The sequence below is a fragment of the Macaca fascicularis genome, chromosome 16 (genome assembly GCF_037993035.2).
Source record: "Macaca fascicularis isolate 582-1 chromosome 16, T2T-MFA8v1.1".
NCBI lineage: Eukaryota > Metazoa > Chordata > Mammalia > Primates > Cercopithecidae > Macaca > Macaca fascicularis.
In genome coordinates, this window is record NC_088390.1 from 68,676,841 (window position 1) to 68,691,892 (window position 15,052).

Below are 15,052 nucleotides of genomic sequence, written 5' to 3' on the forward strand. Positions count from 1 at the left end.
TACATAATTTCCTTGTTATTAAATTGTGAATCCTGCCACATAACATGTATATTATTACATACTTTTGTTTCTTTTATACATTAGCCTCTACTTTAAGAGATCACTTCTTATAGTGTAACTTGGAAAGAATTCCCATGCTCTCTTGGGATTTTCCAAATTTTGACAGAAGAAATTATTACAGTCAAGGTTGCACAGCAAAAAGTAAAGGGAAATTACTTTTTTAACTTAAATAAAATGTTAATTGGATTGCTTATAAGACAAAGAATAAATGTTTGAGGGGATGGATATCCCATTTTACATAATGTGATTATTATACATTGCATGCCTACATCAAAACATCTCATGTACTCTATAAATATACACACCTACTAAGTACTCACAAAAATTAAAATTTAAAAAAATTTATGGGGCAGGGCCAAGATGGCCAATTAGAAGCAGCAGTGTTCAGAGGCTCCCATGCCAAAAAAAAAAAAAAAAAAAAACCTAAAAACATGTAAATCCTTCACTAGCAGCCAAGGTATCCAGATTCTTATCAAAATGACTAGAAGGCTAGTTTTACCAATGGAGAGAAGGAAGAACAGTGTGGTGCAGTGGCCCACCTGCAAGACACATGGGGAAGGAGAACCTCCTGCCCCCAGCCAAGGGAGGCAGTGAATGAGCTTGCTACCCAGCTTTTTCCATGGAACTCTGCTTTTTCCATGGAACTGTGCAACCCACAGATCGGAAAATCCCACTCGTGAATCCATGCCACCGGGGCCTAGCATCCCAACCCTGGGATGCACAGTTTCTTACAGCCTCTCAACTGGAATCTGCTTAAGCCTACTGAAATCCCAGTGGGGAGGGATGACCAGCATCAGCTGAGGCTGCCTATTGTCTAAGCCATTTGAATTCCTTGTGGGAGGGGCAGCAGCCAGCACTAGGACTTGCAACTGTCTAGCATGCTAAGCTCACTGGGCGGGGGAAGGGTGACACCCATTTCTATAGCTCCAGGCTGTACTTTTCCCCTTCTGGCACCAGGAAGGCTGGACGGCTTGGTCCTAAGACTTGTCCCAACAGCCCAACACACTGGCTGTGGCAGCCTGTGGCCAGAATGCCTTTTCAGGCCAAACCCTGACCCATCTTTCCTCATTAAGCAGGGCTTCCCTGCAGGATCTACAATAACTCCAGCAAGAGGCTCAGGGACAGAACTCGGATCTCCCTGGGCCTGAGCTCCTAGCGGGAGGGGTAGTCGCAGACTCTGCAGACTAGCAGACTTAGCCTCTTCTCCTGGCAGTTCCGAGGAATCCTGGCAGCACAAACGAGTGGATTTCCCCCCAGTGAAGCACACCCGCTCCACCAAGGGACAAAGTTCTTCATTAAACGAGTCCTGTGGCCTGTGCCACCCAACTGGGTGAGACCTTCCAACAGAAGCTGTCAGACCCTCTATACAGGAGCGATCCTGCTGGCATCAGGTTGGTGCCCCTTAAGATCAGAGGTCCCAGAAGAAGGAGCAGACACTCATCTTTTCTGTTTTCCAGCCTCTTTGAGTGACATCTCCAGTCACAGGAGTAAATCAGATTAATAAAGCCTGAAGTAAATCCCCGGCAAACTCCAGCAACCCTACAGAAGAGGGACCTGACTACTGAAAGAAAATCAAGCAGAAAGCGACAACAACAGCATCAACAACAACAACAAAAAAGACCTTCACAGAAACCTCATCCAAGGATCGGCAATCTCAAAGACCGAAACAAGAAAAACTAACAAAGATGAGAAGGAATCAACAAAAAAAAATGCTGAAAACCCAAAAGACCAGAGTGCCTCTTCTCCTCCAAATGATTGCAATGTCTCTCCATCAAGCGTGCAGAACTGGATGGAGGATCAGATGGCTGAACTGACAGACGTAAGCTTCAGAAGATGCGTAATAAAACTACGATGAGCTACAGGAGCACGTTCTAACCCAATGCAAAGAAGCTGAGAACCTTGATAAAAGGTTAGAGGAACTGCTAACCAGAATAATCAGTTCAGAGAGGAACATAAATGACCTGATGGAGCTGAAAAACACAGCACAAGAACTTCGTGAAGCATACACAAGTAACCACAGTTGAATCAACCAAGCGGAAGAAAGGATATCAGAGTTTGAAGACCACCTCACTGAAATGCAGAAAAGAATAGAGAAAAAAGAATGAAAAGGAATGAACTAAGCCTCCAAGAAATAGGGGACTTCATAAAAAGACCAAACCTACAATTGATTGGAATACCAGAAGGAGACAGGGACAATGGAAACAAGCTGGAAAACACACTTCAGGATATTATCCGGGAGAACTTCCCCAACCTAGCAAGACAAGCCAACATTCAAATTCAGGAAATACAAAGAACACCCCTAACATATTCCTCGAGAAGAGCAACCACAAGACTCATAATCGTCAGATTCTCCAAGGTTAAAATGAAGGAAAAAATGTTAAGGGCAGCCAGACAAAAAGGTCAGTTACCTATAAAGGGAAGCCCATCAGACTCACAGTGGATTTCTGTGCAGAAACCCTACAAGCCAGAAGAGAGTGGGGGCCAATATTCAAAATTCTTAAAGAATTTTCAACCCAGAATTTTATATACAGCCAAACTAAGCTTCATAAGTGAAGGAGAAATAAAATCCTTTAGAGACATGCAAATGCTGAAAGATTTTGTCTTCACCAGGCCTGCCTTACAAGAGGTCCTGAAGGAAGCACTAAATATGGAAAAGAAAAACCAGTACCACCCACTGCAAAAACATACCAAAATATAAAGACTAATGACATTATGAAGAAACTGCATCAACTAATGTGCAAAATAACCAGCTAGTATAATGATGACAGGATCACATTCACACATAACAATATTAACCTTAAATGTAAATGGGCTAAATGCCCCAGTGAAAAGATGTAGACTGGCAAATTGGATAAAGAGTCAAGACCTGTCAGTGTGCTGTATTCAGGAGACCCATCTCACATGCAAAGACACACATAGACTCAAAATAAAGGAATGGAGGAATATTTACCAAGCAAATGGAAAGCAAAGAAAAGCAGGGGTTGCAATCCTAGTCTCTGATAAAACAGACTTTAAACCAACAAAGATCAAAAAAGACAAAGAAGGCCATTACATAGGGGTAAAGGGATCAATGCAACAAGAAGAGCTAACTATGCTAAATATATATGCACCCAATACAGGAGCCCCCAGATTCATTAAACAAGTTCTTAGAGACCTACAAAGAGACTTAGACTCCCACACAATAATAGTGGGAGAATTTAATACCCCACTGTCAGTATTAGACAGATCAATGAGGCAGAAGATTTACAAGGATATCCAGGACTTGAACTCAGCTCTGGACCAAGCAGACCTAATAAACATCTACAGAACTCTCCACCCCAAATCAACAGAATATACATTCTTCTCAGTGCCACATGGCAGTTATTCTAAAATTGATCACATAATTGGAAGTAAAACACTCCTCAGAAAATGCAAAAGAACTGAAATCATAACAGTCTCTCAGACAGTGCAATCAAATTAGAACTCAGTATTAAGAAACTCACTCAAAACCACACAATTTCCTGGAAATTGAACAACCTACTCCTGAATGATTCCTGGGTAAATAATTAAATTAAGGCAGAAATCAAGATGTTATTTGAAACCAATGAGAACAAAGAGACAATGCATCAGAATCTCTAGGACACAGCTAAAGCAGTTTATAGCACTAAATGCCCGCATCAGAAAGCTAGAAATATCTCAAATTGACAACCTATCATCACAAATAAAAGAGCTGAAAAGACAAGAGCAAAGTAATCCAAAAGCTAGCAGAAGACAAGAAATAACAAAGATCAGAGAGGAATTAAAGAAGATAGACATCAAAAACCCTCCAAAAATCAACGAATCCAGGAGCTAGTTTTTTGAAAAAATTAACAAAATAGATAGACTGCTAGCTAGCCTAATCAAGAAGAGAGAGAAGAATCAAATAGACACGATAAAAAAAATGATAGGGAGAATATCACCACTGACCCCTCAGAAATGCAAACTACCATCAGAGAATACTATAAACACCTCTATGCAAATAAACTTGAAAATATAGAAGAAATGGATAAATTCCTAGACACATACACCCTCCCAAGACTAAACCAGGAAGAAGTTGAATCCCTGAATAGACCAATAACAAGCTCTGAAATTGAGGAAGTAATTAATGGCCTCCCAACCAAAAAAAAAAAATGACGAAAAGGATTCACAGCTGAATTCTACCAGAAATACGAAGAGGAGCTGGTACCATTCCCTCTGAAACTATTCCAAACAATTGAAAAGGAGGAACTCCTCCCTAACTCTTTTTATGAAGCCAGCAACATCCAGATACCAAAACTGAGAAGAGATAGAACAAAAAAAGAAAACTTCAGGCCAATATCCCTGATGAACATCGATGCAAAAATCCTCAATAAAAAACTGGCAAACCGAACCCAGCAGCATATCAAAAACTTATCCACCATGATCCAGTCAGCTTCATCCCTGGGAGGCAAGGCTGGTTCAATATACACAAATCAATCAACATAATCCATCATGTAAACAGAACCAAAGACAAAAACCACATGATTATTTCAATAGATGCAGAAATGGCCTTTGGTAAAATTCAACATCCCTTCGTGTAAAATAAACTATGTATTGATGAAACATATCTCAAAATAATAAGAGCTATTTATGACAAACGCACAGCCAATATCATATTGAATGGGCAAAAGCCGGAAGCATTCCCTTTGAAAACAGCACAAGACAAGGATGCCCTCTCTCATCACTTCTACTCAATATAGTATTGGAAGTTCTGGCCAGGGCAGTCAAGCAAGAGGAAGAAATAACAAGTATTCAAATAGGAAGAGAGGATGTCAAGCTGTCTCTGTTTGTAGATGACATGATTTTATATTTAGAAAAACCCAGCAGCTCAACCCAAAACCTTCTTGAACTGATAAGCAACTTCAGCAAAGTTTCAGGATACAAAATCAATGTTCAAAAATCACAAGCATTCCTTTACACTAACAATATATAAGCAGAGAGCCAAATCCTGAATGGACTCCCATTCACAATCGCTACAAAGAGAACAAAATACCTAGGAATACAACTTACAAGGGATATGAAGGACCTCTTCAAGGAGAACTACAAACCACTGCTCAAGAAAATAAGAGAGGACACAAACAAATGAAAAAACATTCCATCCTCATGGATAGGAAGAATCAATATTGTGAAAATGGCCATACTGCCCAAAGTAATTTATAGATTCAATGCTATTCCCATTAAACTATCATTGACATTCTTCCAGAATTCGAACAAACTATTTTAAACTTCGTATGGAATCAAAGAAGACTCTGTATAGCCAAGACAATCATAAGCAAAAAGCACAAAGCCGGAGGCATCATGCTACCTGACTTCAAACTATATTACAAGGCTACAGTAACCAAAACAGCATGGTACTGGTACCAAAACAGAGATATAGACCAATGGAGTAGAACAGAGACCTTAGAAATAACAGCACACATCTACAACCATCTGATCTTCAACAAACCTGACAAAAGAAAGCAATGAGGAAAGGATTCCCTATTCAATAAATGGTGCTGGGGAAACTGACTAACCATATGCAGAAAACTGAAACTGGACCTCTTCCTTATACCATATACAAAAATTAAGATAGATTAAAGATTTAAATGTAAAACCCAAAACCATAAAAACCCTAGAAGAAAACCTAGGCAATACCATTCAGGACATAGGCATGGGCAAAGACTTCATGACAAAAACACCAAAAGCAATGGCAACAAAAGCCAAAATTGACAAGTGGGATCTAATTAAACTAAAGAGCTTCTGCACAGCAAAATAAACTACCATCAGAGTGAACAGGCAACCTAGAGAATGGGAGAAAATTTTTGCAATCCACCCATCTGACAAAGGCCTAATATCCAGAATTTACAAGGAACTTAAACAAATTTACAAGAACAAAACAACCCCATCAAAAAGTAGACATAGCAAGTGAACAGACACTTCTCAAAAGAAGACATTTATGCAGCCAACAAACATGAAAAAAAAGCTCAACATCTCTGATCATCAGAGAAATGCAAATCAAAACCGCAATGAGATACCATCTCATGCCAGTCAGAATGGCAATTATTAAAAAGTCAGGAAACAATAGATGCTGGCAAGGCTGTGGAGAAATAGGAATGCTTTTACACTGTTGGTGGGAACGTACATTAGTTCAACCATTGTGGAAGACAGTGTGGCGATTCCTCAAGGATCTAGAACCAGAAATACCATTTGACCCAGCAACCCTATTACTGAGTATATACCCAAAAGAATATAAGTTATTCTACTGTAAAGACACATGCACACATGTTTACTGCAGTATTATTTAAAATAGCAAAGACATGGAACCAAGTCAAATGCCCATCAATCATAGACTGGATAAAGAAAATGGAGTACTTATACACCATGGAATACCATGCAACCATAAAAAGGAATGAGATCATGTCCTTTGCAGGGACATAAATGAAGCTGGAAGCCATCATCCTCAGCAAACTAACACAAGAACAGAAAACCAGACACCACGTGTTCTCACTTACAAGTGGGAGGTGAACATTGCGAACACATGGACACAGAGAGGGGAACAACACACACCAGGGCCTATTGGGGATGGGGGTCAGGGGAGAGAACTTAGAGGATGGGTCAATAGGTGCAGCAAAGCAACATGGTACACATATACCTATGTAACAAATCTGCACGTTCTGCATATGTATCCTGTTTTTGTTATTTTTTTTTAGAATAAATTTTTAAAATATTTTTTAGAAAAAAAAATGGGAATGGAAAATCCAGTATCCCTTAACATAACTAGAAGTTAATTGTAAAAATAAATACAATGAAAACCAGAAAAAATGAGTTAGAAACATTGGATTGTCACCTTGCTGAAATTCTGTGAGAAGTAATTTAGTCACCTTTAAAACTTTATACCGGGTATGCTTATCATGACTGTTAAAACAAGATCTAATTCTAAGTATGTTACTGACTCTTCGTACACCTGTAAATGTCTTATTAGTATTTGGTCTTTCGTATGAAAATATTAACCATAATCCTAAGAAATTGATAGTTTTCCCCACATTTTAGAGACATTAACTTTTGCTTGTATATCTCTCTTTTAATAAGGGGGGAAGATTGACTCCAGCAAAGTGGACATGGTTTTGGGAAACATGGGCATAAACCTCACTGAAAAAGAACTTGAAGATCTAACACAAAACCTACCAGTTGATGGTGAGAATTTTAGATATTGCTGAACCCTACAGAAGAACTAGTCTTATAAACCTATTTATAACAATCATTAGAAATGTTATTTGGACCTGGATTCAGTGGTGCTTACCTGTAGTCCCAGCTATACTGGAGGCTGAGGCAGGAGGATCACTTGAGGCCAGGAGTTCAAGGCTGCAGTGCACTATGCTTGTGCCTGTGAATAGCCACTGCACTTCAGCCTGGGCAACAGAGCAAGACTCTGTCTCTTAAAAAAAAAAAAAAAGTGTTTATTTGGTATCAGGAAGGCATTCTGAAAACCTTAGAGGAAAAACTCGAGTCCAAAGGGAGAACACATGCTATCTCTTGCTCGTTGCATGTGTATTTGGAGAAAGATTTCATGATCATGATTCTCTCTCTCTCTCTCTCTCTCTCTCTCTCTCTCTCTCTCTGCTTTCCTTTTCTCTCTCTCTCTCTCTCTCTGTCTGTGTGTGTGTGTCTGTGTGTCTGTGTGTGTGTGTTTTTATATTCAACTTTTCTTTGTATTCCCTGTAAGGTAGGGAGAATTGATAGGTATTGCTCAAATTCCAATCCACACCTTTGGCCACATTTGCTAATAGGTGACATCAGTATTTATGTTTTTAAGGGCACTTAATCTTTTATGTTTTCTTCCCTTTTACTATGGCTAGGTATACCTGCTGTACATGACACCCATCTGAATCAGTGTTTGTCTGTCTCGCACTTTCATATGGGTCCTACGGGGAAAAGTTTATGGTGGACAATTTAAACCAGCTCCTCTCCTTTTCCATTTCCCCTGATGCTGGCATGTATACATTGTATTAACCTTTTTTCAAGTAACAGTGGTAAAATTTGAGACCCAGTTTTAGGTTGGAGAGTAATGAAATAGACTATACCCACAGTCCACATCTGCCTGAATCTTTTAAAGCACTACTGGCTTATGAGAAGATGTACCTCAAGAGATTTGGACTCTAAAAATTGTCAGTAATTTCCTGGGACTGTATTTATCTTGGGGATCTATGGGAAGTAGTAATTTATTATAGGCAGAATTTCAGAATTTCTGAAACCCCTGGCCAAAATAAAATCTCTACCTTATTATTAATACCTAATCCTGCCCTGGGTTTGTAATGTTATTTTATAACCTTAAGTAAGGAAGTTGTTGAACTATTACTAAAAATAAGTGAAAGTGTTAACAGGGCCACCAATAGGCCAGAAAATACACAGAAAGAGGAAAATTAATCTGGCAAAATTGTGGATTTGGTGGACGGTACTAGAAGAATATAATGAAAGAAAGTTAACAGAGAAAAACAAATAAGTGGGAGAGAAGAAAAGAGAAATGCCAGTGGTGGATAATAATTGGAACACCCCCAACAATTATCTGAGAAAAGTAGTGATTGTTATCATTCAGCCATTCCAAATAAAAGTTTAAAATGAAATAGGGAACTTTGTAAAGATAATGAGTGAAATGTACACATGTACTTTTATTTTAGGTGTGGTTGTGCTATTTTAGTATTATATTTTCTTTTTTGAGTTGATGCATTTGTCATTATAAAATGTCCCTTTTTACTTATTGTAATTTTTCTTGCCTTAAATACTACTTTGTCCATATTACCAGTGTTACTAGCTTTTTTTCAGTTTTCATAGTGTATCTTTTCCCTCCTTTGATTTTCAGTCTATCTGTGCCCACATTGTTAAAGGATATATATTGTATACAGCATATATTTAGACTCCATTTTTTGAGTCTGACAATCTCTCTTTTTTCTCTTTTGATTAGTTTTTAGTACAGTTAATGTAATTACTGATATACATCTACAGTGCATGATTGCTGAGTTTTGACATATGAGTATACCTGTGTAACCCAAACATCAAGATATAGAACATTATTGTCACTCCGGAAATTTCCTTCATGCTCCATCCCAGTTAGTTCTCACCCTACCCTAGAAGCAACCAATATGCCAATTTTTTCTACCATAAATTAATTTTACCTACCCCAAAACATATAAATGGCTCATATAGTAACTACTCTTTTGTATAAAGCCTCTACTTTATATATATATTATGCTGCAACATAATTATTCCAAAAGTTGGTGTCATAAAGCAACTACTTGTTATGCTCACAGATTCTGTAGGTCAGGAATTTAGACAGGACATAGTGAGAATGGTTTATCTCTGATTCATGATGTCTGGGACCTCAGCTAGAAAACTCAGAAGTTAGGGTTCAGAATCATCTATGAGCTCATTCGCCCAAGTCTGGCAGTTGATGATAGTTATTGGATTGGGGCTGGAGAGGGTTTCTGCTTCTCTCCAAGTGTGTTCTCCATATGGTCTCACTGCATGAGCTATTTTGGGCCCCTGTATAGCACAGTTGTTGGGTACCAAATTGAAACATTCTGACAGAGAGAGAGAGAGAGAGAATGCCAGATGAAAACTATCCTTTGTGTGATATAGCCTCAAAAGTCACATAGCATCATTTTCACCAAATGTTATTGTCAAAGCCATGGCAAAAGTCTAAGTCTAAAGCTTGACTCAGTCTAAGCTCTTGGTGGGAGATGTATCAGTTAATGTTTTCTTTTTCTGTTTTTCTTTTCTTTTTTTTTTTTTTTAAGACAGTCTCGCTCTGTCACCCAGGCTGGAGTGCAGTGGTGTGATCTTGGCTCCCTGCAGCCTCCTCCTCCCAGGTTCCAGCAATTCTCATGCCTCAGCATCCCAAGTAGCTGGGACTACAGGCACATACCACCACGCCCAGCTAACCTTTTTGTATTTTTAGTAGAGACGGGTTTTCGCCATGCTGGCCAGGCTAGTCTCCAACTCCTGACCTCTAGTGATCCACAGGCCTCAGCCTCCCACAGTGCTGGGATTACAGGCATGAGCCACCACACCCAGCCACATCAGTCACATTTTAAGAAGAGGATGTCGGATGGGATATATATCTCAGCCATTTTTTGAAAATATGGTCTGCCAAAACTTCTTTTACTAAGCATAACTGTTTTTAGATTCATCCATGTTGTTGCTTGTATCAGTAATTCATTTGTTTTCATTGCTGAGCAATAATCTATTGTACAAATCTATTATAACATGTTTATCTCTTCTTCTATTGTTGGATGCAGATTTTTACTAGTATTTTACTATAATGAATAAAGCTGCTATGAACATTCTTACACAAGTTATATGTGGACTTGCGTTTTCTTTCTCTTGGTGTAGGGAAAAGAAAGAGAGATCAGACTGTTAATGTGTCTATGTAGAAAGGAAAAATGTAAGAAGTTTCATTTTGACCTGTACCCTGAACAATTGCTTTGCCCTGAGATGCTGTTAATCTGTAACTTTGCCCCAGCCACTTTGCCCCAACCTCATTGCCCCAACTTTGAGCTCACAAAAACATGTGTTGTATGGAATCAAGGTTTAAGGGATCTAGGGCTGTGCAGGATGTGCCTTGTTAACAAAATGTTTACAAGCAGTATGCTAGGTAAAAGTCATCGCAGCTCTCTAGTCTCGATAAACCAGGGGCACAGTGCACTGCGGAAAGCCGCAGGAACCTCTGCCCTGGAAAGCTGGGTATTGTCCAAGGTTTCTCCCCATAGGATAGTCAAAAATATGGCCTCGTGGGATGAGAAAGACCTGACCGTCCCCTAGCCTGACATCCGTGAAGGGTCTGTGCTGAGGTGGATTAGTAAAAGAGGAAAGCCTCTTGCAGTTGAGATAGAGGAAGGACTCTGTCTCCTGCCTGCCCCTAGTAACTGAATGTCTCAGTATAAAACCCAATTGTACATTTGTTCAATTCTGAGATAGGAGAAAAACCGCCCTATGGCAGGAGGCAAGACATGTTGGCAGCAATGCTGCTTTGTTATTCTTTACTCCACTGAGATGTTTGGGCAGAAAGAAACAAATCTGGCCTACGTGCACATCCAGGCATAGTACCTCCCCTTCAACTAAGGTATGACAGAGATTCTTTTGCTAACATGTTTTCTTGCTGACCTTCTCCCTATTATCACCCTGCTCTCCTACCGCATTCCTCTTGTTGAAGTAGTGAAAATAATAATCAATAAAAACTGAGGGAACTCAGAGACCGGTGCCAATGCAGGTCCTTGGTATGCTGAATGTCAGTCCCCTGGGCCCACTGTTCTTTTCCTATACTTTGTCTCTGTGTCTTATTTCTTTTCTCAGTCTTTCATCCCATCTGATGAGATATACCCACAAGTGTGGAGGGACAGGCCACCCCTTCACTTGGGTAAATACCTAGGTATGGAAATGCTGCATCATAAAGTAGATGCATTTTTAGTTTTAAAAGAAATTGCTAGAGATTTTTCCAAAGTGGATGCACCATTTTATACTACCACCAACAATGTCTAAGAGTTCTATTCGCTTCACTCTTTACCAACATTTGGTGTTATCAATATTTTTTATTTTAGTCCTTTGAGTCAGTGTGTGGTGGTATTTCAATATTGTGTTAATTTACATTTCCCTGATGACTAATGATATTGGATACTTTTTCAACTGCTTGATAGCAAGTTATATACCTTCCTTTGTAATGTTTCTGTTCAAATTGTTTTGCCCACTTAGGGTTGTTTATTAATAGAGTTCTAGGAATTCTTTATATATCCTGGATACTAGCCGTTTCTCAGATATGTTTTCTCTCAGTCTATGGTTTGCCTGTTCATTTTCTTAATGGTGTTTTTTGGTGAGCAAAAGTTGTTAATTTTGATGAAACCTTACTTAGATTTTTCTCTTTCTTTATGATTATTGCTTTCCATATCTTATCTAGGAAATCCAAGTTACAAAGATATTCCCCTATGTTTTCATCTAAAAGCTTTAAGTTTTTAACTTTTACAATTAAGTCAGTTGATCTATCTTTAATATTTGTGTATTGTGTGATGTATGAGTTGAAGTTCACTCTTTTCTATATGGATGTCTAGTTATTCCAACATCGTTTGCTGAAAAGAGTTTCCTTTCCCCATCAAAATGTTTTGGTATCTCCATTGAAAATCACATGACTTTGTAAGTTCAATTTTTTTTTTTATCCTCCAGCATTGTTCTTTCTTCTTTCTCTTCTTTTTTCCAGCCATAACACCCTGAATATGCCCAGTCTTGTCTTTTTCCCACAATTGCTTTAGATATTCTAGGTTCTTTTTTTCTATATAATTTTAGAATCAATTTGTCAATTTCTACACACACAAAAAAAGCATACTGGAATTGCCGTCAATGTATAGATTAATTTTGCAAGAACTGACATATTGATGATATTGACTCTTCCAACTGATAAATAATGGACTATATTTATTTAGGTATTTAATTTCTCTTAGCAATGTTTTATAGTTTTCAGTGTAAAAGTCTTTTTACATCCTTGGTTAAATTTATTTCTAATATTTAATGTTTTCCAATGCTGTTGGAAGTGGAGTTCTTGAAATTTTATTTTCAAATTATTTCTTGGTAGTGAGGAAAGCAAAGATCACCTGATAGCCATCAAGTAGACCTCCAGGGGCAAAAGTCCTTATCAGAGGAATTTAGAAGTAGTTAGACTTCCCTATTATCTAAAGCCACCATCTGGTAACAGGTTTTTTTTTCCAAAAATGTATAAGAAACTAGAATTTCTGTGCATCTCCGAAATGCGTGCATGTCAAAACTCATTGTGCAACCCTTGCTGGCATCAAGGCACCAAAATGTCTACAAATGTAATTATTTATCATGAAGTATGTGGCTAAGATGATCCAAATTACCCTTAAGCTCCCGCTTTAAGGTCCATAAATACCCCTAAGGAAAATCCACCGTTACACACTCAATCCTCTCTTGCCAAAGTGCCCCACCGCACTCTTCTGCAGCGCTTGCCTTTTCAAACCTATACTGTGGTCCATAAATTAATCTTACTACCCACAAACCAATCACTTTTCGTTGCCAGGGCTCTGACACCTCCCCCGGCAGGTAGTATATAAAAAAATAGCTGATTTTGGTATATTAACTTTATATTCTGTGACTTTGCTAAATTATGAATTCTAATAGTTGTTTTGTAAACTCCTTAGGATTTTTTACATAAACTGTCATGTCATCTGTAAATAGAGAAAGTTTTACTTCTCCCTTCTAAATCTTTTCACTTTTTTTTTTTTATACTTTAAGTTCTGGGGTACATATGCAGAATGTGCAATTTTGTTACATAGGTATACATGTGACATGGTGATTTGCTGCACCCATCAACCCATCACCTACATTAGGTATTTCTCCTAATGCTGTCCCTCTTCCAGCCCCCCATCCCCAGACAGTCCCTGATAATGTGATGTTCCCCTCCATGTGTCCATGTGTTCTCATTGTTCAACTCCCACTTATGAGTGAGAGCATGCAGCGTTTGGTTTTCTGTTCTTGTGTTAGTTTGCTGAGAATGATGGTTTCCACCTTCATCCATGTCCCTGCAAAGGACATGAACTCATCCTTTTTTATGGCTGCATAGTATTCCATGGTATATATGTGCCACATTAAGTCTTTTCACTTTTAAGCCCAGGAACAAGGCTAATGGCTTCCCTCTGTCCCAGTACCCCAACCAACCCCATCTGGATTTTCATCATCTATTGGTTCCCCTTTATCCAGGTCATACCTTTGTAAATAAGTTCATTCTTTGATGCTCCATTTAAAGATATATTTTACCTGCCAGAGCCTGAATGATATGGCTCTCTTTCTTTTCCTATTCTTACATATCTTTGATTCCTTTTTCTCTTAATCAGCCCATCAGAACAAAATACATTTGATTAGTTTTTCAAATAACTAGCTTTTGTATTCATTTGTATTTTCACTGTCTTTCACTGCTTTTTTTTTATTAATTTTTATTTTTACCTGTATTAATAATACAGGAATTAATTCCAATCTCATAGGTTTTTGTTTCTTCCTCTATGGTTACCATCCCCCACCTCGGGTGGCATGCTTAGTTCCTTTTTGTCTTTCTGCTTTAACAATAAAGTTTAAACCATAAATTTACTTCTGAATGCAGCTTCACTGAGTCTTCTTTAAATACAATTTCCTATTACACATTTCACAACAGACTATTTTTGAACTTATACAGTGGAAAGAAGCTTCTGTTCTAACATATTTGTACTTTCACCGCTTGAAACATTCACCACCAGAATGAACGTTTCTGCCCACCTGTTTTACTCCTTCTTGGCTTTTTAGGAGTCACAGGAACCGGGAATACCTCACGCTGGCCTTTATTGACCTTCATTAGGGTCTTTAGAGTTTTAGTGCCAAGTGTTTCCCAAGTCTACTGCTTCTCAGTTCTATTCCCATGCTCTGACACTTTCCTGGTGCTTTCCTAGTCCATGGGGGAGAGAGTCCCATGCCCATTCTTTCTTCCAGGACACTATCAGAGCCTAAGGCTTGATATAGGCCTAGCAGCCTGTAGAGATCAGTAGCATTTGATTCCCAAAAGGCAAACAGCTTGGAGGTGCTAGTAAAAGAGACAATGATTCCTATTCAGGTCTCCATATTTGCAGATCCCTTCCAGAACTTTGGTTACGGTTGGTTACGGTAAATACAAAAGAATAACATTACATGCAGTACATCTACACCATGAAATTCTATGCAGGCATTTAAAACAAAATGATCACATCCTTTGCAGGGACATGGATAGAGCAGGAGGCCACTATCTTTGGCAAAGTAACACAGGAACAGAAAACTAAATACTGCACCTTCTCATTTATAAGTAGGAGCTAAATGATGAGAGCACATGGACATATAGAGGGGAACAACAGACACTGGGATCTACCTGAGGGTAGAAGTTGGAAGGAGGGAGAGGAGCAGAAAAAATAACTATTGGGTA

General features: G+C 38.6%; 1 protein-coding gene across 2 annotated transcripts in view; it reads left to right on the forward strand.

The window, feature by feature from the left end:
* The window catches only part of LOC135967733 (EF-hand calcium-binding domain-containing protein 13-like), a 69,988-nt gene that overhangs the window by 50,862 nt on the left and 4,074 nt on the right, over positions 1–15,052 (forward strand). For both annotated transcript variants that reach the window (XM_065531814.2, XM_065531813.2), the window contains exon 15: positions 7,165–7,269. In XM_065531814.2, the coding sequence (XP_065387886.1) occupies positions 7,165–7,269 (105 nt within the window). The remainder of the gene's footprint in view (positions 1–7,164; positions 7,270–15,052) is intronic.